The 25,009-nt window shown below is 43.5% G+C and overlaps 1 protein-coding gene across 24 annotated transcripts in view; it reads left to right on the top strand.

The window, feature by feature from the left end:
• The window catches only part of CADPS (calcium dependent secretion activator), a 207,016-nt gene that overhangs the window by 112,228 nt on the left and 69,779 nt on the right, over positions 1-25,009 (top strand). For 15 of the 24 annotated variants that reach the window (XM_068202133.1, XM_068202138.1, XM_068202130.1 and 12 more), the window contains exons 12-15: positions 1,929-1,940; positions 8,945-9,081; positions 14,161-14,348; positions 24,290-24,391. In XM_068202133.1, coding sequence (XP_068058234.1) covers positions 1,929-1,940; positions 8,945-9,081; positions 14,161-14,348; positions 24,290-24,391 — 439 coding nt within the window. The remainder of the gene's footprint in view (positions 1-1,928; positions 1,941-8,944; positions 9,082-14,160; positions 14,349-24,289; positions 24,392-25,009) is intronic. The other 9 variants (XM_068202137.1, XM_068202141.1, XM_068202120.1 and 6 more) reach the window with 1 other exon arrangement.

The raw sequence follows: 25,009 nt of genomic DNA, 5'->3' as shown, positions 1-25,009 counted from the left end.
TTTCACCCCCTGGGCCCTCCAGGGTGTTCGAGGGAGTCAGGATCTGACCTCTGTTTCTCTCACTTGTTCTCATGCCAATACCAGCTCCAAATCTGGATCATTTTGCTTTTTATAACACCACCACCCTCTTTCCATCCACAATGTATTTTTCTGTAAGTTGCACAGCGTCAGTCTCCCCTTTTTGCTGCAAGAACTGGGAAACCCTCTTGGATGTGTTGTGCCAAAGCCTGGGAGAGAGAAACTAGTTGGCTCATCAGTCCATCAGTGTGATGGCTTACTACTTGAGCATCTTCTGGACTAGTGTGTTTTGTCCTTGGTTTTCCTTCCTCCTCCCCCTTTGGATCTAGATCCCTCTGACAGGTCTTCGTGCACATCCTACAAGAGGTGGAGGGCAACATGCCATAATACACCTTCATCTCAACAGGAGAGGCTGCTCATTTTTCATATTTCAACATCTATACATGGCAGTGCTCATTGCAAAAGTCATGGGGCACAGCACTTAAATGATCCAAAGCAACAGTGAGTCATGCATGCCTCATATGGGGAGTCCTAAATGCACAAATACATATCTCAGCTCCTTCAGTCTTGAAATCCAAACATACCAAGTATTGCATTTTTAAAAGGGCCTAGGTTTCTTATTGGTTTTGTATTTGGCTTGGGTGTTTTGGTTTGGGGTTTGGGTTTTTTGTTGTTTTTGGGGGTTTTTTTTGCCTGCGGAAAGGTAAGAACTTCTGTGAGACATTTTATTCTTGTACGTTTATCTCTATACCTGTCATATTTTTATTTTCTTTGTGCTTATTAGAGGCTATGGTGAATGAGGATGTGCAAAGAAGTAAATGTTAAGCCATTTGACGAGTAACTGTTGTTACAGCTTCCATGTCGTAGCAGTCCGAGATGGCTCATGCGCATGCATGCACACGCACAGAAAATCCAGCCCTCCGTGCCTGGCATGGAGCTGTCTGTTGCACAGAAACTTGGGAAGCACATATCTTGCTGTTTGGGAAACTTGGGAGAAATAGTAAATTCCATTTGGCTCCCATCACTTTTGACTCAGTAAATATAAAGGTTGAGCAGCACTCAAATTCTCATCTACAGTTCGATGGCAGCACTTGACTTAGAAGTAAGCAGACAGCTCCAAACCAGGGTGGAGTTTATTTTATTTGCAATTTAAGTACTGAAAAAATAGATCCTGCTATTCATTAATTTTTGTATGACTTAAAATTCCTTTTACGTGGGTGAACAATACCTGTTAGAGTGCAAAGTTTTGCTTTTTTTGTTTTGCTACAATTTCAAAGAAAAACTCCATTTACACAAAGCTGTGCTTTTCTCCAATGTTCGCATTATAAAAGAAAAAAACCCCAAACTGTTCTTGTTTACTGTTGAAATCATTCACAGTATTATAGTCAATAATGCTGCCAATACATATTACACCTTTTGGCAATATTTAAGCTTCATAAAAGTGGTCACTTGTCTGAAAGCACCAATCTTTGTTCTGTGTTAGTGATGTATCAAAAAAAATTCCCAAACGTGCTCAACATTCTCTTTTTTTTTCTTGAAGCCCTTTTTTTCAACATAAAAGATTGGTCTGTACTTGTTTTACGTATCATTTGTGGTTATATTTAGTTTTTAATGTCTGTTTATATTTAATAACTGTTAATCACACCATATACAATGAGTTGGTTGTTTTGAGAATTTGTGATTATTTGTTCCCCCATAAAAAGTAGCGAGGTTTATTGAGCTGCTTGAGAAATTTTCAGCTATAGTGGTTTTCTTTTTGGTTGGTTTGATTTTCTTTAAGTTTATTTTTCATTCTTTGCTTGAACCCAAATATTTAGCTGCTAGGTTAGGGCTCCTGTCTGCTTTCCTGAGCCTTGTTGCTAGTCTTTATGTTATTCTGGTTTGTTCCTTCTTACCCTGCTAACTTCTAGCTGGACTCAAGGGTAAGTGCTTCCCTGTAGCTAGCACAGCTCAGATAATCAGACTAGATTATCTGACATATGCAATGTGCTTTTTTTTTTCTCTTAAATCTTTCTCATGTTTAGATTTTGTAGTACAAACTTTCCATGTTATTTTCCTGAATTGAGATTTGAAATGTAAGTTTCCATACTGAAATTGGGATGCATGTGATGTTTGCATAATTGCCTTCTCTCCCTGGCTTTCACATTGGCATCAAGTGATCCTCTTAGTAAAGCCAATCATTAACATTTCTATTTTTCATTCCAAGATGTAAATAGTAATTAACATCACAATAAAACTGTAAATAATGCCTTCTTTTGTTTCATGGAAATTACATCTAGTTGACTGCTTCCTGCCTGAAAACAGATCATTTTGCACTCTGACAATATCCTTTCTCTCCGTGCCGATGATTAGCTTGGTGCAGCGCACCAGAGTGCAGGGCTAACCATGGACCCCTCAAAGCATAGAAAGGTAGGGCAGGAGATCCCAAGAGACCCAGAGAAGGTGCAGAACTCCAGAGGAGGCCCCCAGAAACCCCTCCACACATGCTCTGTGAAAAAAGCCCTGAATCATCGAGGTTTGATGAGTTCCTCTCCCGTTAACTTGGCAGGGAATGATTTCAGCAGCAAGTGGCAGCTCTCTGGGTCACCCTGTGTTTGGAGATGCTGGCCTGCTCCCACTTAAATACATTTTTCATTTCCCCCAAGTTATCATAAATTATTGTTTTAGCATGGGTCTCAGTCACCAATCAAAGCCATGCTAGTCAAAGAATAAGCCAGGGGAATTGCTATTTTACTTTTTCCCACTGGTATACCTACTTTGCAAAAGATAAAAGCCCAAACCTGTGCTGTAAGAGAGCTTCTCCTTAGTTTGTTCAGTCCTAAACACACCCAGCACAAATCCTTTATTGGTGTTAAAATCTTCTGTAATATCTGGTGAGTGCCTGCTTTCCTTAGGAGGGAATAGCATCAGTGGGTCATGAGAGCTGGCAAATATGTATCTGGAGTATCTGAATGCAATTATGAGAAGGAACAGGCGGTGTCATCCCTCTTGGCCATCAACAAGAATCCTTTTTTTCCTTCCTCCTCCTTTTATTTCTTTTTTCTTCTTTTTTCCTGTGTGTGAGTATGTGCGTATGTGTACAAATATACCCCTGGGTAGCAGGCAGAATTCCTTCTCAGCAGACACTTTCTTTTTTCTTTCTTTATTTTGTTTTCTAAATGGTTGGATTTCCAAAGAGAATTCTTATCAGACTTTACTGGAAAAAAAAAACCAAAAACAAAACAAAACAAAAAAAAAAAAAACCACGAACGCACAAAAGTTTAATTTCAGTGAAATACAGATTTTTGCCACTTTGAAAGAAAGAAAGAAAGAGTGAATGAATGAATGAATGAATGAACCTGGGTTTGGCAACATTACATGTATTTGCACTACAATGCATCGCTATCTTATTAGATTATTAGTTTTGTGCTTTAATTGCTTTACTTTTTTAGATAGTTAAAGATATCATGAGAACGCTGCTGTGTCTTCTGTATTGTCAACTTGCAGATGCTTCATTGCAGGAATGCAGAATTAAAATGTTAAATCAGTCTCACATAACCTGCACGAATTTAAAACTAGTCTGTAAATCTCTTCCACATGCTTTAAGAAGCCTGGAACTCTAACTTATGAAATACAAATTCACAGGTTTCTGCAGCCATCCAATTCAAAATATTTTTAAATAGTTATAAAGATGCTGAGAAACAATGTTTTACATTATAAATAGCTGTTCTAAAACTGTGTTTTTAACTTGCCACACAAGGAATTATATAAGAGCATACTACAAATTCTTATTCATCTAACTACCAATCTTTAGACAACTTAGATTGCAATTCAGTGCCTAGTGTGTCTGGTGATTTACATGAGCATTCATAACAATTTATTAAAATTCTAACTGAAGCAGAAAAGAACTTGTTTGCAGCGAGGAAAAAGGCATAAGCCACAGGAATAAACAGCCCATTATATTTGAAACTGTCTTCTAACATGCAATAATATGAAGGGGAGAAGAAAGAGCTCTTGGCTCTGCAGCTGAGAGGCAAATTGAGGCTCCTGCAGCGGCCGCAGCTCCTCGCAGGGAGGAGGTTTGGGGAGGAGGTTTGCAGAGCCCTGAGCACACACACATCACTTCTCAGAGGTAGCAATGCCACAGTACCCAGTGAGGAGGGGACGTGGCAAGTCACAGCTAGCACTGCCAGCAGCTCACTCTCAATCCACCTGGCATTTTAATCCAGGTACGGGGACTTAGTGTTTCCCCCTCCAGAACATCAGTATTTGCTAGTGAAGTCTCTTGCTCCACAAAATGGAGTTTTCAGGCACTTCCTTGGGTATTTCTTTAACAAGTCAGAGCCCAAACGTGTCCGTGAGCAGGAGGGGACCCCGCTGCCCCTCCGGGCAGGCAGTGGGTTGCACTGGGCACTCCATGAGCTGCCTGCCGTGGTGCATTGCTGGCCAGGCTGGAAAAGTTCTCTCACTTTGCCCAGCCCGGCCAGCAAAGACTTTTCTAGAAATATCTGTAAATGAATAGCTGCCATCAATCATTGTCATTCCTTTATTTCATGTCTCCTGATGAGGTTGACTAGTGTCATTGTTTGTTACTGTCCAAACCACATCTTCATTCTTGTAATGTCAAGCAGATATGACAAGCACACATTTTCCAGATGAGTAAGATACAAAGTCACCTTTTAATTTACAGTTGTTTGGGTTTTTGTTTGTTTGGTGGATTTTTATTTTCTTGCGAGAGGGAAATGTGTTGTAAAATTTACTAGATTTTTAGTTGCCTTTGGTGCTAAAACAAAGTCACTCATTAATGAATAGAAACAAATCTGGAGTAAGAAATTCTTACAATAAAATGGCTACCTAAAGCCTTTTATAACAAGAATTCTTTTATGGAGCTTGTCCCCCGCTATTAACTTCACTGCTCTCAAAGCAAAATCTGCCAAAATTATTGCTGGAGCAAAAGAAATGCAGAAAGCAGGGAAATACATTTAAGGGAAAAAAAAAGAATGAGAGATTTGACTGGTTTGTCTCTTCCTTTTTAAATAACAGATATATAAAGAGAAATATTGCCCTCAGAGAACTAAACAGTGGGACAGTCCTTTGGTTTTCATGATTCTTGTTACTGTTGAAATCTTTGTGTTCCTGACACTGGCAGATTTTTAAGATTCTGATTTCAAACACATGTAGGGAGGGTGTGTAGGACAGGGGTCTAGTTAATGGAGTCAGCACAAAATGCAAACTGGATAAAAATGGACAAAATAAACCCAGCAGTATTAAAAAAGGCAGCAATGCAGGGGAGCAAATGTTATATAAAATGCCAGAGTCTGCAGTTTTGCAGAAGAAAGGTTTGTGGAGCCTGTGCTGGCAAAGTCCCTCCACTGGCAGCCTCCCTCCTGAGACCACCATCGAACACCTTTCAGCTGCAGTTGTGTGCAGCTTGTCTAAATATGTAAGATAACTTCTGTGGGCCTGCAGCAGCATTTCAGCTGGGACCCCAAACAAAGAAATACCAGCGAGCTTGGCACGGCACCTTGGGAAGGGATTGCAAATTACTGGAGCATCATATAACTTTCTTTCTTTGGTTTTTCCTTCCTTTTTAGCTAGAATAACAGAGCAGGGTCAAAAAAGCAGCTGTATTTGACTGAAACAATTAATTTAAAGTACTTAAAAATTGGCTGTACAGTTTGGGTGTGAATATTAGCCATTCTCGTTTTGTACTTTAAAATCGCATTCAAACTGTATAGGCCATTTTGAAAGAAGGTGGATTATACATAAAACTTATTTCATATGCAGATGTTGGCATTTTTGTAAATTGCAGGTATTTGTCTGAAGCAGGGTAATAATAGATTTAGATGTTTTCTTTTTGTGTTGCCTATGAAGTTTAATGTTTTTGGTATAATCTGATTCATGAATTTCATTTTTAAAAGTGAGCCCATTGGAAAAATCAAAATGCAAAAATAAATTGCAAGGTGTGTGGGATGTTTATTTGGAATAATTAAGGGAAGGTGAGTTTAGTATAGGATTGACTTCTTTAACCTGCTCCTTATTTTTTTTAAGAATTTTGGCCCAGTGAAGCATCTGGCACAGAGCTGATATTCCATTTAAAAGAAATACACATTTGTATTACCGTTCTCCACAGACATCTCCAGTTCCCATCACAACAGCTGTATCCCCTGGGTGGGTGATGTGCACCCACCTGGCCCTGCATCTCTGCTGGTGCAAAATGATTTGGCAATGCAAGAATTGTGGTGCTGGGCTATGCAGGGAGAGCTGCAGCTGCTCATCCTCCTTCCCATGGCAGCAATCCACATTTTAAATCACTGACTGAGCAGAAGTCATGTGCATAATGCTTTTCTGGTCACTTGAGCTCACACAGTGCCATGTCTGATGTCTCTCTCTTCATGTGGTTGTTCTGATGAGGAGAGATTTGGGACAAATGGGCTTTCGAGCAGGCACCCAATGGAAGATGTGGCTTCAAAGTGTCTAATGAAAGTCAAATTGCCCCTGATTATGGCCAGTTGTGAAGGACATTTAATCACTGTGTCTGTTCTCACGCTTATCAGGGAACTGTCTGTGCCCCTGCCTTGGGCAGGGAGATTGTAAAAAGCCCAGCCAGACCCTCAGCTCTGTGGAAGCCAGCAGCGCTTCAGTCAGTTCCCACCAGCTGAAGGTCTACTCTGTGCCCACCTTGCTTAGAGAATGTAATATGGGAAAAAGCTTATTAGTCTGGAATAAAAAATACTCATTTCAAACATGCTTTCTAGCACATATGCTCAGAAAGGTTCACCAGCTAAAGGGCTAGAGGACTCTTCCAATTTCCAGCTGATTTACTCGGCTCTCAGAGCCTCGTTGGCTGAGCAGGAGGATTGACAGTGTATCAGGGCTCCTAATTGAAAAGTAATAAAATCTCTGAGCAAAACTGGCAAATGAAGGCCTCCAGCCAATTTGTCAGCTTGCAGTCAACTCCGAGGAGCCGGGCAGAGCAGCAAGCCATTAAAAATAGTCTGATAATAGCTGTTAAAACATTTTCCAGGCACTGGGGATGGAAGGAAAACAGCACAGCCGAACTCTTTGGGAGTGAATGCAATCAAATCTATCTTGGCCCAAAGGGACAGAGACAATGGGGCAGAAAGCTGTCAAAACAGACAGGAGCCAGTCTGTGCTGCAGGCCACAGGGCTGGGTGGGCTCCACATCCCATGCCCAGGGATGCTGCAGAGGTGCCATGGAGGTGACGTGCTCCCCAGGGAGGTTGTTCCCATCCCCTGGGCCAGCCCTTGTGCTGCCACTTCACTCAGCACCATCGGCAGCTGCTTCTGTCCTGGTGCTGAATGCACGGCAGAGGGAGAGGGAGGGGTTTGGGTCCTGGGAGGGAGGCAGGGTTAAGGGTCAGCAGGACCCCTGCACATACAGGGGAGCAGATCCTGAAAAATTAATCCTCTGTAGGAAAAACATCAGTGTTTATTCAGTAGGGTTATAGTGAGGAAAATCGCCAGCTACAGCTGAATTAAGTATTGCTAGCAGCTAATTGAAATGTTACATGTTTCAATTTGTCTGATTTCTTTCCAGTGAGTGATGTTATTTATACAGTTTGTATATAGATAATGACAGACTATACAGAAAATGTAAAGATTGCTACCAGTGATCATTACTATGTGAGAGCACTGTCACAAATGAGGTATTTGGAAAGACATGCCATCCTTCACAGCTAAATATTGAATAGAAAAACATATATAAGAGAACATTCTCACTCTCATTTAAAACTTTTTTTTTTCTTTTTAATTAAGGATTTTTGGGTTTTTTTCCTGGTAAAGAGGGATTTTGTTTTAAAACAAATACAGTTACCATATACTCCTGCTGCGGCAAACTGCATTTTTGTGTCCTTTCAGCCACATTGTTTCAAGGCCACCCAGTTCCCCTAGGAGGCTATAAACAGGGGAAGGATTTAAATCCTATTTTCTTTGTCGAGGATTTGGCAAGAACCCATATAGTAGGAAGCTGAGCACAGACAAAACCAAGTGAAAGGTGTCCTTTAATTCCCCAGCGGCTGCTAGAACAAAACCTGCTCCCAGCAGGGTCCTGGCTGGCCGCACCCAGGCTGGCGTGGAGGCTTCATTTCAACTGCTGAATTCGGTGTAGTTTAGTTAACCATGTTGAGATTAATTAATTAGCCCCTAGGAGTTAGTGCCCATAAACGTCACCCAAAGCAGAGAAGTGTGAATACGTTGAGGCTGTTAATTCACCCAAAAATGGCAGCTTGTAATCTAGGCAGAGGAAATTCAGTCTCTCCATCGGGATGACTGGCAGCTCCGACGCACTGTCGGGTTACTGCCTCTGTGACAACAAACTACATATCAATTTAACTTCTTAGCAATGCTTAAAAGAGCATCTTTTTATTTCAGTGAGGTAGCATTTAAAGTTGCTGTTAGGAAAAAAATTGCCGTGGGGAAGACAAACATTGGCATTTGGAGAAAGAACAACGTAACTGGTGTGATACCTAGAAAACCTAGTAAATGTAGAGGAAAAAAGCTGTAACTTCATTAGAATGGCAGAATCTATTACAATTAACCACAACTATCTAAATAGGAGCTAATTTACTTATGTGAGCCAAAATTCTGTTAACTCATAGCCTGTTGTAAGATGCAGAGTGAATTCGTACGTTTGTGTTCTGGTTTTAAGTACAGAATAAATGCACTATAATGAGCAGTTGACAAGATGTTAATTCTAAAATCTTTTGCCTAGATACAATAATATAGTCCATAACTGATGCAAGTTGACAATGGGAGGTGAAGTGTACTGTATAGCCTGCAAAGAGAAAACTTAATAGCAATGGAGGGAAGAGGAGATACTTGGCTTTCATGCTTCATACTGTATATTTTTTTCTGTTATATTTGTCAACTAAAATGTCTTATATCTCTCTAAATGGTGTCTTTCTCTATATGTATAAATGAACAGATGCAGATAGAGCTCAAAAGCATGGCATGGATGAATTTATCTCTTCCAATCCCTGTAACTTTGACCACGCTTCACTCTTTGAGATGGTTCAGCGCCTCACTTTGGACCACAGACTTAATGATTCCTATTCTTGTCTGGCAAGTATATTCTTTGGTCTCTAGTGATATAAACATCAAGCAGCCAAGTCAAAGCTAGTGCGACTGGGGGCTAATCCCCCTGTTGCTGGAAGATTGACTTCTGTTTACACCAGATTTGAATTTGGCCCAGAAGTATTTTCTTTTGAGAGGCTGCCTGCAGTGAACTGACTGCTGTTCTTCTCCAGTTGCACTGTCTTTTATTATTTCTGTTTGCAATGTTTAAAATGTTTCTTCCTGCAAAGAGAAACTCCAGTGTGGGAATGTGAAGTAGAGAGCAGTGTTTTGCAGCCTCCTGCACTGCCTTCCAGAGTGTTCTGGATGAAAGAACAGGGAAAAGATGACTGACTGGTACCACCTCCCATGTCAATGGAGTCCCACCAGGAATAACTGTGGCCCAGCTTTGTGTCTCTTTATGAGCAGGGGTCCCAAGCAGGTAACAGACGGGACTGTGTGGATAACTGCAGTGCTGCTGCAGTCTGTCCATGCTCACATAGTTGCATGCCCATCCTGACTACTCCCATGAGCAGCAGTTGCAGCTCTTTGCCCACTGTAGGACAGTGGTACTGAGATGTTCCAGGACAGCTTATAGCCTTTGGCTGGGATGCAGTGCTTGGGGGCTTTTATGTACTATAAGAGCTTAGATAACAAATAACCAATAACAATACAACCTGAGCAATTAATTTTTAGCAGTTTCAGTGAGGAGGATGACGAGGCTCTTAGTTTTTGATAAAACAACAGGATGAATCCTTTCTAGAGCATCCTGAAACACAGGGCATGTCCTGAACATGGCATGGGACAGATTCTGACCTGCTGCCCTCCTACTGTTGCACAGGGTGGCACACTGGGGTATCATGGTGGGCTCCTTCAGCAGAAAGACCACACTGTGCCAAGAGCCTTTGCCAGCTGTGCAGTCCCTGGAGCTCCTGAGTGCTTTGCTGTTAAAAGCAGCAGCCTGGGAACACAGCTGAGCAGTTGGCAAGGAGGCTGTTGGTCTCATATCCTGCCCTCCATGTCCCCCTCCACCATGGTGCTCCTCTCACTGTCCTGCTCCTTGTACCACATACAAGGGCCAATCTCCTCTGAAGGACTGAGGTCCAGTAAATGCCACTAGCAGTAATGAGTTGTCATCTTCCTGAGGAGAGGCAGGATAGGAGGAACAGTTGTGGACATCCCCTGAGGTAAGGATGGGGTGGGGGAAGGCTGCACTTTACCTGCAGGTACCCAAGGGGTACAAGTAAGCTTGGTGGGAGCATTGTCAGACCTGCAGCAGGTTCCTCACTGGTTCCATCAAGGTCCTTGCTCTGGCAGGCAGTGACTTTGGCATGCAGCTTCTGCTCCCCACGCATGGCTGACCCTAGGAAGATCATCCCCATCCATGCATGTCTGAGAGGTTGGCTTGCTGCTGGTTTGTCTCTGTGCAGTCTTGGGCCTGGTGAGAAAGCTGTGGCCGTTGAATTAAACTCATGGAGAGGTGAGAGGCCATCACTGAAAATGATTAACAATGTTTTTCTTCAAGAAACCCACCAGCTGCACTTCTGCTTGTTATGGAGATGTTTAGGCCCTTGCTAGAAGCTACCAGAGCGGTGGAGCTCCCCTCAGCACCAAGACTCATCCTCTTCAGAGTGGAGCATCACCAGTTAACCATCTTCTTTCAAATCACCCATTGCAGTGTTGTAAGGAACAGAATAATGGCCTGTGTTCACCTGTGCTTGGTTTCACGTGCTTCTTGACTTACTTTGCCATGTTTTTGTCCTGATTATGGTGTAAAAACAGACTGTCCTCAAAAACTGCAAAGAGCTCCCACTATTCTTGCTGTGTCTTTGGAATGTTGGTGATAGCACTGTGCTGAGTTGGCTGGAGGAGCTGTGAGCCCGTGGTAAGCCTGCTCTGTGCACTGTGTGCCACTAGGCAATTCTTACTCCCTACAGGACATTCCATGCAAGGTCCCACAGAGTTTTGCCTCATCACACCTCTTGTTGTTTTCGAACATGGGCATGGAGGTGCCAGGGAAGACTTACCCTGGAACAGAGGATAACTCAGCATTGCTTCCTTTCTGTGGAACCAGGTTAAACAACACTATTGTGAGCCCAGCCACGGGCTGAGCCAGGCATCCCTAGGAAAACAAACAGCCTGGCTGACTCATCCCAGCCATGGCAGAAGTGATGTTTACTGGCAGAGAGCTCTGTGCTGGGGAGGGGGAAGAACACTTTCTGCAGCGCTTGCAGAGGGGTCTTGCCCATCATCCACAAATTGATAACACACTCAGAGGATTTCCTGGACTTTTGAGAAGACAATTCAGCTGTTCCAGCTTAGTATGGACCCCACACGTGTGGGTCTTCATTCTTTTCACTTGGACATGTGTGTTGTTTCTGAAACTGCCCTCCAACTCTTCCCAAGACTTCCCCATCCACTGCCAGCATCCAGCTCACACAGCCATCTCTCTGCTGGAGCTGTATTGCCCATGATGTGTCAGCATTTGTATAATTTGCATTATACAGCACAACACATACCATGGGACAGTCTTCAGGCTACCCAGCCTAACTGAGATGATGTGAGGGAATCAGGTTAAGAGATCCATGAAGCAGGCCACCAAGATTAAATTGTCTTAGATTTCCTATGATAAATGGGAAAAATCAGCTACTGAAATGTGTAATTTCCCTCAAAACCTCTGGTTTTCTCAGAAGTTGCATTTGCCTATAGACAACTGGCCTATGTGTCACCAGCTCTGACCAAGCCTTGCTTTTCCCAACTCCAAAGCTCCCCTGGCATTCCCTGCTGGTGCCTGGGACATGGGTCCTTATCAGAGCATTTCAGCTTGTTGAACACAGTGGAGCTCCTTGTGCTCTGTGCCCTACCTCCATTGTCCCCTCCAGGTTTCTTCATGTCATTGGAGACAATCTGTGAGGCCACACTGAGCTGCACCTATCTGCACTGGGGACAGACACCCCATGTGTCATCACTGTCAGCTGCGTTTGCCAGCTAAATCTTCATCAAGAGCCAGGATCTGCCTGAAGATGTTGGGGACCTGTTTGAATACTGCTTTTCATCAAACCTTGGGGATTTTTTCTAGGGCTGTGGGGAGTAGCATTTACTTGCTCCAATGGATCCCCATTCTGCAGCAAGTGTTTTATTTCCTACCTTTGCCATGCAAGGGCAGACCTCCTGGTCCTCCTGGGGCTCTGGATCTGCTGCCTGAGCTCTCATGAGGTCTGGGGCTCATCACTGAACCTCTGATCTCTGCTCATGCTTCCCCTCATGGCACCATGGCAGCGATTATGGATGTTTACCATCATCCCTTCTGTTCTCCTGAGAACCAGCACATCACAGACCCCAGTTCAGGGGAGCAATGTGGCATGCTCCAGATCGCTGGGTTCAGCCTCTGCTTCCTTTGCCTCAGACTCCAGTAAAATCAGTGCCAGCCTTCCCATCACTGTCAGTAGAGCCAAGGTTTCACCCCATAGGGAGAAATGAGTTCTTTCTTTGTACTAGGTGAATGTAACAATTTCAGCTGCACTTCCACCCCTATATCCAAAAGCAGAGCAATCATGGCATTTCCATATTTTTACCATGCCTGATCACCAAAGACTTTTGCAAAGAGAGACGAGAGATGGTCTAAGGATGTAACAAACAGACAACATAAAGAACTCCAGAATCAAGCATAATACCACCAACCAAAAAGCAGACAAAAATACCATCAAAAGTGGTGAAGGCAAATATACCCCTCCCAAAAAATAGCCTTCCAGAGTGCTGTCCCATCTGCATTGTTCTGTGTCTTCATTTTGAAATGTGCACTTCTAGTGATCCCAGCACTGTAGCTACTCCCTATATCTATCATTTTCCCCTCATTATTTTAATTCTTTTCTCAATCTGTTTTGGAGTTGGCCCAATAAGGATGAGCAAATCCTTCTCTATGTCTTTGAGCTCTTAATTGATATTTCTTCAACTCTTTTCAAAGCAGCTATTTTGGCATCTAGAAAAGATTTGGTGTCATCTGAGTGGTAGAAAATATATTTTAATCTTTCACAGCAGTGTTGTTTCTAAGATGTAGCATTTGGGGTAACAGATGGGGTGGCAAAGAAGTTGCCTATAGGGGCAGTGCTCTGCCTCAACTACTCTCCCGCCCGCTGCAGGAACTTTTCAATTAAACGATGAAAGATTTTGCAGCTTGATGCATTCCAGAGCTGCGTCTTAGCAATTGTTTAGCACCCAAATTTCCATGTAAATATTGACGATTTTGCAGCGTTTTGAAAAGCAATCTATGAGATTATTCTTGTTCTCGTTAGCCCCTCTCCTGAAGGCAGAGGCACGCTCCACTTTGGCTGTCCCAGGACCTTCACCAGAGCCATCCCCTTGCAGGGAAGGGTGTCGTCCTTTGGGAGTCCGGACGTTGCACCACAAGCCTTGTGTCACCAGCCCCTCAGGCTGATACAAAGAAGTGGTCTGAGGTTCCTGGATGTGTAAAGAAACCCTGCTTTTGAGCAGAGCTCCCCTTGTTTCGGTGCCAAGGAGTTGGGCGATGTCAGAGCGTGTTGCCAGCAGCACGCAGTGAGGACAACGGGAAATGTCCCTTTCTGATACTGCAGAATTGCCTTTCTCCATCTTGCAGGATGTTCCTACCTGTCAGATGCAAGAGAAGTAATTTTTCAGTGTAATCCTCTGTCCTCTTCCCCCAGATCAATCTTCCTGCTCCCGGCCAAATGTACAATCCCATCCCCAGAATGAGACTACTGTTTCACACTGTTTAAATAACCAAACCTTGTCATCTCTTAAAGGTGTCTTTTTTTTCCTTTGTATTTTTTTCGCTAGGCACTGACATGAACTGGCCTAACTTTTCATTTTAAATGACATTTCCCTTTAATGGTAGCATAATACATTTTTAACGGTTGCACTGAGTATATGCTGTGTTTGAGTAATGATGTGCAGACTGTATTGATTGAGTGACCTCTCTCCTTTTTCCTTAATGTAGCCTTAGGTTTGTATTTCTTTTTATTAGAACAGTTGACCACTACACCTCCAAATCTGATAGCCTTTGTATTTAATAACTTATATTTAAAATCAAGTCTCTTTATTTCTAAACAGGGCTGGTTTAGTCCTGGCCAGGTCTTTGTGCTAGATGAGTATTGTGCACGTAATGGAGTGAGAGGCTGTCACAGACATCTCTGCTACCTCAGAGATTTGCTAGAGCGCGCAGAAAACGGAGCTATGATTGACCCCACCTTACTTCACTACAGCTTTGCCTTTTGTGCATCACATGTTCATGGCAACAGGTAAGGAATTCTTGGCTAGCAGTGCCCTGCCTACAAGAGATGACTTTGTCAAATACAGGTTTCCCTGGATAATGCACAACAGTCCCCAATTTGTTTTCACAGTGGATGTTTGGCAGCAGCACTTCTAGTGGCATAGTCGGTTTGTTTGTTTGTTTCATTGCTTGTTTAATGTAAGCAGTAAAAATGCACATAGAGGATCCAGAAATGAAGGTTTTTAACTTACTTGCCCAGGCACTTGCTAAGATGCAGTTCTGAACTAGATACAGTTGCAGTCCCTGTGACTGTCACGGGTTGAATAAATAGAAGTGAATGATACACCGTGCTGATTTAATTGCTGTGCAAGAGGATCTGACAAGTTGTAGTGGTGAAATTTTCAGCAGTATCAAACTTCAGTGCTCAGAAGGGCTTTAAGCCCTTGGGCACCCATGTCTTATTTAAAGCCCACGTGACCTCAGTTCAGAAATTGCTTAGACATAACTGGAAATTTTATCTTACTCTGTTACAAAGCAATTTCAGTTTCAGAAGAAGACAGTTCCTTTCTCTCAAATGTGACAAACCTTTGATGGGAAGAAATGGAACTGTGTTTTTCCCCCCCTCTCCATTTATTTTGTTGACAGCTGTAGCATCTATTGCAGCTTCTTTTTCTGCTTTTTTTCCTGTTAATTTATATTCTATGCTTTGAGATATCACTTTGTATCTTACATATGTTGCTGAGAAAGGAATGCTATAAAATAATTAGGTGTTTTAGTATACCTCTGGTAAATACCACCCTGAATTACGACATGCATTGCCCAGGTTTCACATTGCAAGGCTGTTGCTTGCTTTTGCAGTTACTTTCATACATCTTGTCATGGAAACCAAGTTTTTCTTCCTTAGTTTCTTTTTTAGTTCTGACTTTCCATTGCTCGTTCGTTCTTTCTTTGCCAATTGTTATATGATTTCAGTTGTTTCCTTTCAGCTTAATTTCCTTTTGTTTTATTTTGAGGTTTTTCATGCTTTCTTCTTATTTCTTTCGCTTTTGCTGCCGGCCTTGCCCCCCACATTTCAATCATTCCCCCAAGCCAACTCATGGCAGAATTACTTGGTGGGTCACAGCCAAGTGCAGACGGTGAGGGGGGCAAAGCCTCTGCTGCTGAAACGGAGACAAAAAAGGATTCCAAAAAGGAGTCCAAAAAAAAGAAGGAGCCCAAAACCCAGCCGAATCCAGAGCCAAAAAGGTAAGTGAAAGTGTGCAGTGCGCAAGAGTGTGTTGCAGAGGGCTCCTCAGTCACTGAGCACACTGGGCAGTTGCACCCCCACGGCTCAGAGAGACCTGACTCCAGCATTCGGGTCATATGCTCTCCTGGGAGCTGGATAGTATTTGGGCACCCAAGTCCCACAGGGGATCAGAGACTTAGGCTTTTAGGTGTATGTTTAGAAGATGGCTCACATGGTGTTTAGGGGATGGGACCAGCCAGTGAAAGTGGCTGCCCCATTGCCCTTTGTCCTAGGCAGGACTCATCCCAGCTGACAGCTGGTTTGGGAACAGGACTTGGCTCAAAGCCCATCTAACAGAGAGGGGGTGGGATGTTCATCACAGCTACTCCATGTACCTCTGCACAGCCAGGGCTGAAGCTTTCTCTTCATCAGGGTTGGTGGCAGGAGGTATCTGATGGTATGGGCCAAGGTGACAACCTCCCATTGCTTCTCCATGGGGCTGGAGAGTTGTGGGCTCAGGAAAACGTCATGCTTTCAAGCCAGTCCCACGCTGTACAGCTGTCCAGGGATGTGTGTGGCTGCTGTGCTGTATGAGGGCCTGTTGGGCACTGCCAGAGGGCAATTTGGCCCTGGATGGGCTATTCCAGTCACTCATTTAAAATATTACAAGAAAGGAATGAGGTGTCTTGCTATGACTTAGTTGTCTTTAGCTGACAGTTGACTTCACATCCGAAAGCTGAAGGTTCATGTTCCTTCTTGGTCTGTGCTGTCTCTCTGTTGCCTGGGGATTGCAGGAGGCTCTGTGTGGGAGCTGCAAGGCTGCAGCATTGCACGTTCCCACCAAGGGCAGGCTCTGCTTAACACCCAGCAGTTTGCTATGGAGTCTGCGGGGTGCAGCGTCTGGCTTTTGCTACCAGAAGGTCACAGAAAGGGACCACAGGAGGTCTCAGAGAAAAACGCGACTGCTTATCTTTCGTGTCTACTCTAAGCAATGTGAATATCTGATTGGAAGAGTCACGATTTCTTTTCAGAGAGCTGTTGAGGCCACATGCATCGTGCATTTTTGAGCTGTCTGGCAGAGAGCGATGGAAAGCCAGTATTTACCCGTGCAGTCCTTACTGGCAGCTGCGATGTGTGTAAAGCCGTGCTCACTTTAGCTCTGTCCCTCCCTCCCACCCGTGTGTCCATGCATTGCTCATTGCCTTATGACTGGCCCTGCTCTCCCCAGGAAACTTACAGCTCATGGCAGAAACTTTCCGTGTAAGAGTTGTCAAGGTGGCCCGCCTGCCCAGGACCTGGCACAGCACCCAACAGAAAATCTTGGAGTGGCCATGTATTACATTATTGTTGGGATGCGCAGTGGTCTGGGAAAGACTGAGTTACAAGACATTTTTGTGTTTAACAAAGGCTTCTTTTTCCACCAAATCTGAAAAAGTGTTGATTTTCTTCATAAAAAAGAGTTCCTTCACTTTTAGACAGTAAAAACCTCTGAATGGGTGGTTTAGCTTTCCCCAGGATGAAGTTGGCTGTCAGACAGAATATGCCACCCAGTAATGAAGGTCGAGCAGGGAGATAATTTCATGTGGCTATCAATCTCCTGTATTAGCAGCAGACAGTGATGGAGCTGAGGTGGGCTGTCTGTTTGCATCGTGTTTGCATAAGGTCAGGCAGCGAGACAACAGTCGCTCGCAGTCAGCGGGAAGTGCAGGCAGGCTGTGGATGCTGAGGACAGCCTGAAGGTCAAGGCTGACAGGATGACAGGTGTCAGTGTGGGGATGATGCCTCCTCGCCCGTCCGGCCCCCGCCTCGGCAGCGCTGCCGTGCCGCAGCCAGGACGGGAGCAGGAAGGCTGCTGGTGGAAATGCAGCTCCAGCTTGGGGCTGGCCCTGCAGCTGTAGCAGGTGAAGTGGTCAAAATGGGATTTTGTGGACTGTTTGGAGCCCTGTTGCTTTACATGTCAGAGTTTGGTCTCCCCTCTCATTTTGGGCTCATGTATCTTGTTCAGACCCCTGACATCTCTCCATACTAAGGCTGTAAATCACTGCTATTTGCATGACAGCCCACATAATTTTTAATTTCATCTTTTTCACAAGTAGAAATGGAGTTAAATGTAAATTACTTGCCCTGAGTTTCACCTCCTGAGACATCTGACTATGCAAGTGCAGGGTGTGAGGAAAACAGGGACTAGCAAGAACAATATCCACATGGTTTACTGTCCTTAGGTACTTGCTTTTCACTGAGACTGAGGAATTCAGTGCTTTTTAATTGTTGTGGTCTCTCATTAGTTGATAATGGAGTTTTGTCCACTTGGTATCAGAGGATGCCTTTTGCAAAGACCTATCATTATGAAAAAACGTTATTTCTGATGTATTTACATAGGTGACAGGTAGTAAAGGTACAGAATTATCCAGACATCCAACAACACCTTGTATGTTTATTGATGTCTCTTTGCTTTTGGTGCCACCACTATGTTGCTTTTCTTTATCAGTAGTCCTCCAGAGAGCTAGCAAAGGCAAGAGCAGGAATGGTTTTGAAAAGACATTGTGATTTGGAATAAAATTATGAAAGGGTTTACATGGCCACCAAGATCTTTCCCTGCCTTCTCTCTCCCTGTTTTCACTGTCCTCATGTTGGAGGGCTGTGGCGGTACTGCCAGCGTTGTTTGACACACAGAGAAGTGATGTGTTAGAGGAGCCTCACCGCTTCCTGTCTGCACATGGGAGAAGTATTGTGGAACAGAAAGTTGAGCTCAGCTTTTCTAGGTCTAAAGTTAGTGCTTAAATCTTGAGCAGTGGCTTCTGTCCCTTGCAAAGAAGTGCCTTTCAGGAATGGCCTTAGTTTCACTTGTGCATTTTTTTTATTTATGCAGAGAATAGCATTATTTTTAAATTTTAAAGTTAGCACCATGAAAAACTCTTTTTGTGCTTGTTAATGCAAAACTTTTAAAAATCAGACTTCAATATTGATCATTTGCATGCTCAATATTAGCAGACTGAGCTTATCAAAATCAGGATGCTGGACTGAATTCCCTCCAGTCTAACAACAACCAAATACCATCATCTTCTGCAAGTCGTTCAGTGTCTATTTACCTAGGGTTCAAGCAGCTACAAGTCCCTCTGTTAATTAATTTGGTATATTAGTGACTTCCCTTTCTTATGTAAACTGTATTTTATACCCTCAAATTTGTTTTCAAGAAAAAGCAGTTTTGTTAACTAATGTTACAATTAGCTTTCATTACTGTTTTTACAACTGTAAACCGAGCAGAAATATGCTATTGTCATAAAGTTTCAGGAATTGAAAACTCTATGTGACATACCTGCAATTTTCTCCATTGTATTGTAATTACATATCTGGTCTGTTTCACATAAAGATTTCCACACAGCTAGTTGAAACAAAAGAAAGACAGGATTATTTTTGTCCCTTAAGCAGTAAATACACTTTATCATGATATCTTCATGTGCTCCCCTAGAGCTCTGTGTTGGGTTTCTCATTCAGATGCCTTGCCCTGGCTGCAGTGAGGCAGGTTCAGTCTGGCAGGGTGTGATGCCCTAGCCTGTCGTGAAGCGCCAGCTCCGTGTCCCATCCAGCGCTGCGATCAGCCCGTGGTGACACAGCAGGTGCTCCCACTGTCTGTCGGATGGGATGCGCTGCCTGTGCTGAAGGGCTGGGTTGCCAGCCACCAGCAGGTCACCGGCTCAGCGCAAGAGGCTGACAGGATTCATCACAATGGGTGTAGGGTGGCAGGGCTCAGAAACCATCCAGTGCCGGCGCAGTGCGTCAGGGGTGCGGATCGCACATGAGAATCAATGAGCTGTGACTTGGCTCGGCGCTGCAGCGTGGAGGAGAGCCCGAGTGAAAGGAAGGCAGGAGTTGGGAGATTGAATGGTTCCCATGCTCGGCAGCACCTCACGGGTGGCTGGGGCAGCCCAGGAGCGCTGGGGGGAACAAAAGGCTCCTCACCGACATTTCCCACACGGTGTGAGTCCCCAGAAGAAAGGGGAGTTGGGGAAAATCGATGTTTGCTGAATACACTTTTTTCCTAGGGCCGTATGCAGGTGGACTCTTTCAGGTCTGGTCTGCTGGGGGAGATGTGAGAGGCAGCCGTGATCCTGCCCACATCCCCAGAGCCCGTCCTCGTGCAACCGGTGGGACTGCGCAGGCAACTCCTGCTGCGAGGGATCCTGCGAAAGCCTCTCCTGACACATGCCGTCCAAGGCACTAATCATCGATGTTTACTGTATAGCTCATATGTGCTGCACCTGGCAACCAGCAAGGGAGCTGAAGGCAGCACGTGTTTTATATTTGAGTTGTTACTTAAAAAATCAAATTATTTGCATCAGTTTTTGACATTGTTTTTTTTCCCTTGGCTCTGCATGCCAGGGCTCACAGTGCGTGCAAAGATCTGTTTGCTACGTGTAACCAATATTTTCCCCAGTAAAAAAAAAAAGTGTAGACAAGTTAAACATAAAAGGTGTAAAAGATGATATGTCTTTTCATTTAGAAGCCGACGTGGTATTTCATAGAGGCTTATGTCAAAGAGATTAACGCGCTGCAGCTATACTGTATATTTATAATTGCATACAAATGCATGCTATTGCTTCATATATTAGTCTTTGTTAAAAAATCATTTTGATATATTTGTTTTAGCAGCATAACTAGCCCTGGGGGCACCGGGTATAATTAGAAAAGGGCATGGGGGGAGGCGGGACTTGTAGAATAAAGCAGTGGCCTTAGGATCACAGGTCCTAATTATAATTTATAATTAACCCCAGAATTTGCACAAACCATCTAAGCTAAACAAGGACTATCATTTTTGCTGTTTAAATTGCAACCTTTTTTTTTTAATTTCACCACCTGCTTTGTTGATGTTGTTGTTTTTGTGGTTTAAAACTTAAAAACATGGGGGGATTAGGAAAGTGGCATTTAAAACTTTTCATATGAAATATTTACTGTGGGAATTTACTAGTTTAGAGCCAACACAGTGAATCTGCAGCAGAAGGAGTGATCTGAAACTTGTTTACTTATAATTAAAAATCTCGTTAGTTATTTTTCTTGCCTCTTTTGCCCTTCTGCTTCCCTCTCTGCCCACAACTTCTGCCGTACACCTCAAGTACCCGTGAGCGGAAGCTATAGAGAATTGGATGTAATTGTGTCTCCACACAGATGAAGACATTAATGTTGTTTTTCCAGCTGAATTCATAGACCCAAACCCATTTCGTCCCTCGTGCATTTGTGTATACCATGTACATCCAAAACTTCTGCTCCACCCTTTTGCTCTCGTCTCACTTCTCATCACTGCTTCAGTGCAATAGTGATGTGGTTGTGGATTGTGTGTGAGAACATCAGTTCCTGCAGCTTCGAGGATGCTTCTTCCTGGAGGAGTTGATGCTTCTGTACATTAGATCAAACAGCTAGTATCAAAGTTGAGCTGGAGACCTTTGCTGAAAACAAAATTGCCAATAAGCATCAGAATGAGCTGTGCAGCTTGAGCTTCTCCTGGGGATTTTTTCAGCCTCATCATCCATGTACCGAAATTGTCTAGAGCACAGAAGTGAATCTTAAATTACAGTGATGCTAAGCTATATACCCTTTGTGTTCTTGCAAAAGGGAAAATAAATATGTTCCCTCAGAAAGATTATATTTTCAAAGTATATTTGACTTGAATATTTAATTAGGTTTCAAAATTATCGAGCTAATAAATTAAGTGGAAGGCTTTGGGTAGTGTTTTTCCAGTTCTATCTATATCCTGCATTTGTCACTAATTAATGAGTTTCTAATGCTTCAGCTTCTGGGAAGATGAGCAACAAAGATTAACATAACTAGTAAATCCAAAGATGTGCAACTGGGTTATAGTATTTGAAATTTGACAAAAACATCGGAAGTATTATTATTTGTGACATGGCTCAAGATGGGGGATTGTGAGGAAAGCAAAGATGACAGAACTGGTGCTAACCACTGTGACAACAACTTGAAAAGCAGCCGACATGACATCTTTCCTATCATGCTGCCGAAAATGTCAACTTTGTGAAGGACAGTGAGAAAATGGTTTGCCGAAAATCTGAAAGGTAGATTCAAGAGATGCTCATCATGTCAGATGCAATATAGTCCACAGCTGGGTGAGAAAGGGAGTCCTTGTTGTGGTGATGGCTCTCGTTTGGCAGGCCCTTCCAGACATCCACACTGCTCCAAAAATGGCTACAGCTGACCTGTAGATTGTCTCAGGTTTGCATGAGACATGAGAGCAGCTTGTGCTCTCACCCCAGCATGGAGGGACCAGTGGCCAGAGCCACTGGCTTTGTGTCCTGGCTCACAAGAAAGGGGTAGATCGAAGGATTAAGCTTTCGTTGTGTGTGTGTGTGACATAGGGGTTTGGTTGTCATCCCTTCAGATGTTGTGACTTGGGCAAAAGCCACACTGGCCAGAGGTTTTCTCTCCAGAGCCCACCTTTTGTCTTTGTGTGGGTCAGTGATGCTTCCAAAGCTGCCACTGCCTGGCCAAGACACATCTGATGCTGTCAGGTCAGCCTGTGTTGGGTGTCCACCACGAGTTGTTGCATGGAGAGTGCTCTGAGTACAGTGAGAAGCTGAGGTTCACGTGAGAGGGCTGTGACCCAGCCCGAGCTGTCAGATCCTGCTATTACATCTCACCAGTTGAGGTTATTGACCTAGCAAAGGGTATCACAATTTTCAAACCGTTTCCAGTCCCACAGCAAATCACTGCTGGGGCAGGCAGCTTTTACTCCCTCATTTGTCAATGTTGATGCAATTAACCCAGTGACACTCTGAGCTGTTGTGGGTACAGGGCAAGGACCAAATGCCAAAACTCAAATGATGGCTTCAACCCTGCACCTTAATATATGGCATTTATTGTGATCTGCCTTGAATTATCTCTCTCTGCCTGGGAGCAAACCAGGCACTGTGAGGTGCACAGCATCACAAAAGGCATGGACATCTCTATCCGAATATTAAATATTTTATGGAACTTTGGAATAAATTATATTAAGCATGTTAAGACATTAATTTTTGTTCAATATCTAATTTGGGTTTTTTGTGGCTTGCTCATTTTTTCAAAATAACTGGTACTAATTAGTTACTAATGAGACCAGTTCCATACTTCCAAAATTGTTTATGAAATGTGTTCCCCAACTGAGACATTTTATCCAAGTTTCAGCCTAAATCTTTTTTCCTGTTTTTTTCCTTAATACACAACTGAATTTGGCAAATAATCAAAGAAAGATTCTGATTAAATGCTGTTTAACTTTAAATACATGCCCTGGTATTCAAGTATTTTTCTGTGTCCATGCTGCAAGTTTTATTTAATGTATATTTAGCTTTAAAATTTTGCAGTAAATATCATCTACGGTTTGCAAGTTCCTCTTCCCAAATGTTTTAATGGTTTATTCACCTGTGTTGGAATATCAGAGTTCATATTTATGATATTAAGAGCTTACTAAATGTAAGGTCGAGGAGAAGTGATTGCACAGATTTTATAGATTTTAATTTTTTTATAGATTTTTTTTTTCTTTTTAAGTTTAGGGCCTTTGATTTTTTAAGAGGAAAATAAAGCCAACCAATTAACCCCTGACAGGAGGTTCATTAGAAGCTTTGTAATCCCTTGCCAAGTCTTTTGTAAAGCCAAACCAGTCTAGTACTGCGGATTTATGCAGCTTAAGCTGAACACTGGGGGAGGCCTTTAAGTAAGAACATTTGTTCAATTTTAAGATGTCTTACATTACCTAAAGATTGCCTGTGCCAGCAGAGTTGTCCAGGAGTACACAAATCCTTAGACTTTGCTCCGCAGCGATGGAAGCGGTGCCAATGATTGTGTGCCTGGTGGATGGGTGGATCAGGCTCGCTCCCTCCTCTCGCCTGGGATGCTGCTGCACGGAAGGTTTTGCCGTGTGGGTGTGGGGGAGAAGGAGAGGATTGCCTAGGTTGGCACCAGCAGAGGTGCGGGATGGAAGAGCACAGGGATCACGGCATTATCCAGCCCCCAGGAAGAGCCTCAGCAGGGATTGTCTGCACACTGTGCTCTGTGAAAGATGAGAAATACCCCAAGGCAGCAGGACCTGGGTGTCTCACAACACACTCCTGTGCACTCCTCAAATAGAGGGGCATCAAGTTGTCTGAGAAAATTTGAGATAAATTGCATAATGTGTTCATTTTTATAAATTAAAATTAAACTACTGAAGAGGCATTGCATTTCCAATGCAAAATGCATGTCACTCTTCAGACATATTTCGGCAGAATATATTGAAGATGGTTCACTTCAAGAAACCTCTATAATGGGGTGATTCAGCAGCTAGGAAGGAGTGCAGAATTTGTTTATTTATATGTCATTGATATTCTTTTATACTGTGAATTGTGTTAAATTAGCAGCTGAATTTTTCTGGAGAAATTCAGTCCCTGTTTTGCCAGCAACCAGCTCAATCCTGACATGAGAGCTGGTATTGCACTCCCTGCTTACACCTGTATTTTGAGGGAAATCTGCTTTCCCCAACTTTTTTAATAATGAAAATGGGGGGGGGGTGTGTCTCCACATCTAGATTATCACTGTGAGAGAGGATACTTGTTTGTTTGTTTTTGATACTTCGGCAGCGGCGCTGCTGCAGCCACCCCTGTCTCGGTGTGGCGCATCCTCTGTCCCAGGTCTCACAGTGGGTGAGGGTCCTTTTGGAAAGGCTGTGGGATGAGGTCCCAGGGGGCTGAGGTGGAGCCTGAGTCATTGTGGCATTTCTCCTGCAGGCCTGACGGGATAGGAACTGTGACCGTGGACGAGAAAGAGCGTTTCGAAGAGATCAAGGAGCGGCTCCGGGTGCTGCTGGAGAATCAGATCACACATTTCAGGTAAAGGCACAGAGCCCATGCTGAATGCGAGAGGAGTGATTTCCTCACAGCTCCCTCCTATAAGCAGTAAAGCCAAAAGGCAGGTTTTGAATGCACACAGGAATTTTGCATAAGTGACACAGACCTACACAGGGCAGTGAAGCTTGTTTATAGCTGGCGTGTGATTTTAAATATATATCCTTGAAAGGATATTTCAAACCATCTTGCTCCCATAGGCATGGTAAAGCTGTGGATTTTTTCTAAAATATAACAACAAAAAATCCCTTATCCTCTTATTTCTCTGTTCCTTTCTGCTCAGTTATAACCCATTTACCTTCTCCCTAACATTGACAGGCAGGGCTTTCTGCAGGGTTGTAGTATGGACAGTATCCTACAGTATGGAAAAGTTTGATTTCCTCCCCCCCCCCCCCCCAAAAAAAAAAGGGATGAATGACCCCCAGCACACTGGCCAGGTCAGGCAGGCTGTGCACATTCACACAGATGGGTGGTGTGCATTACCTACACCCTGGTGCAGTGCCAGGTCTCCAGCTGGAAGTAAATGTCCAAGAGATCTAAAAACTCTCCAGGTGACACCCAGATTTAAGAAACTGCTAAAACTATCAGCTTATTACTAACCCA

The sequence above is a fragment of the Anomalospiza imberbis genome, chromosome 11 (genome assembly GCF_031753505.1).
Source record: "Anomalospiza imberbis isolate Cuckoo-Finch-1a 21T00152 chromosome 11, ASM3175350v1, whole genome shotgun sequence".
NCBI classification, from domain to species: Eukaryota; Metazoa; Chordata; class Aves; order Passeriformes; family Viduidae; genus Anomalospiza; species Anomalospiza imberbis.
Note: the sequence above shows the minus strand (reverse complement) of the source record. Positions and strands in the feature narration are given on the sequence as shown.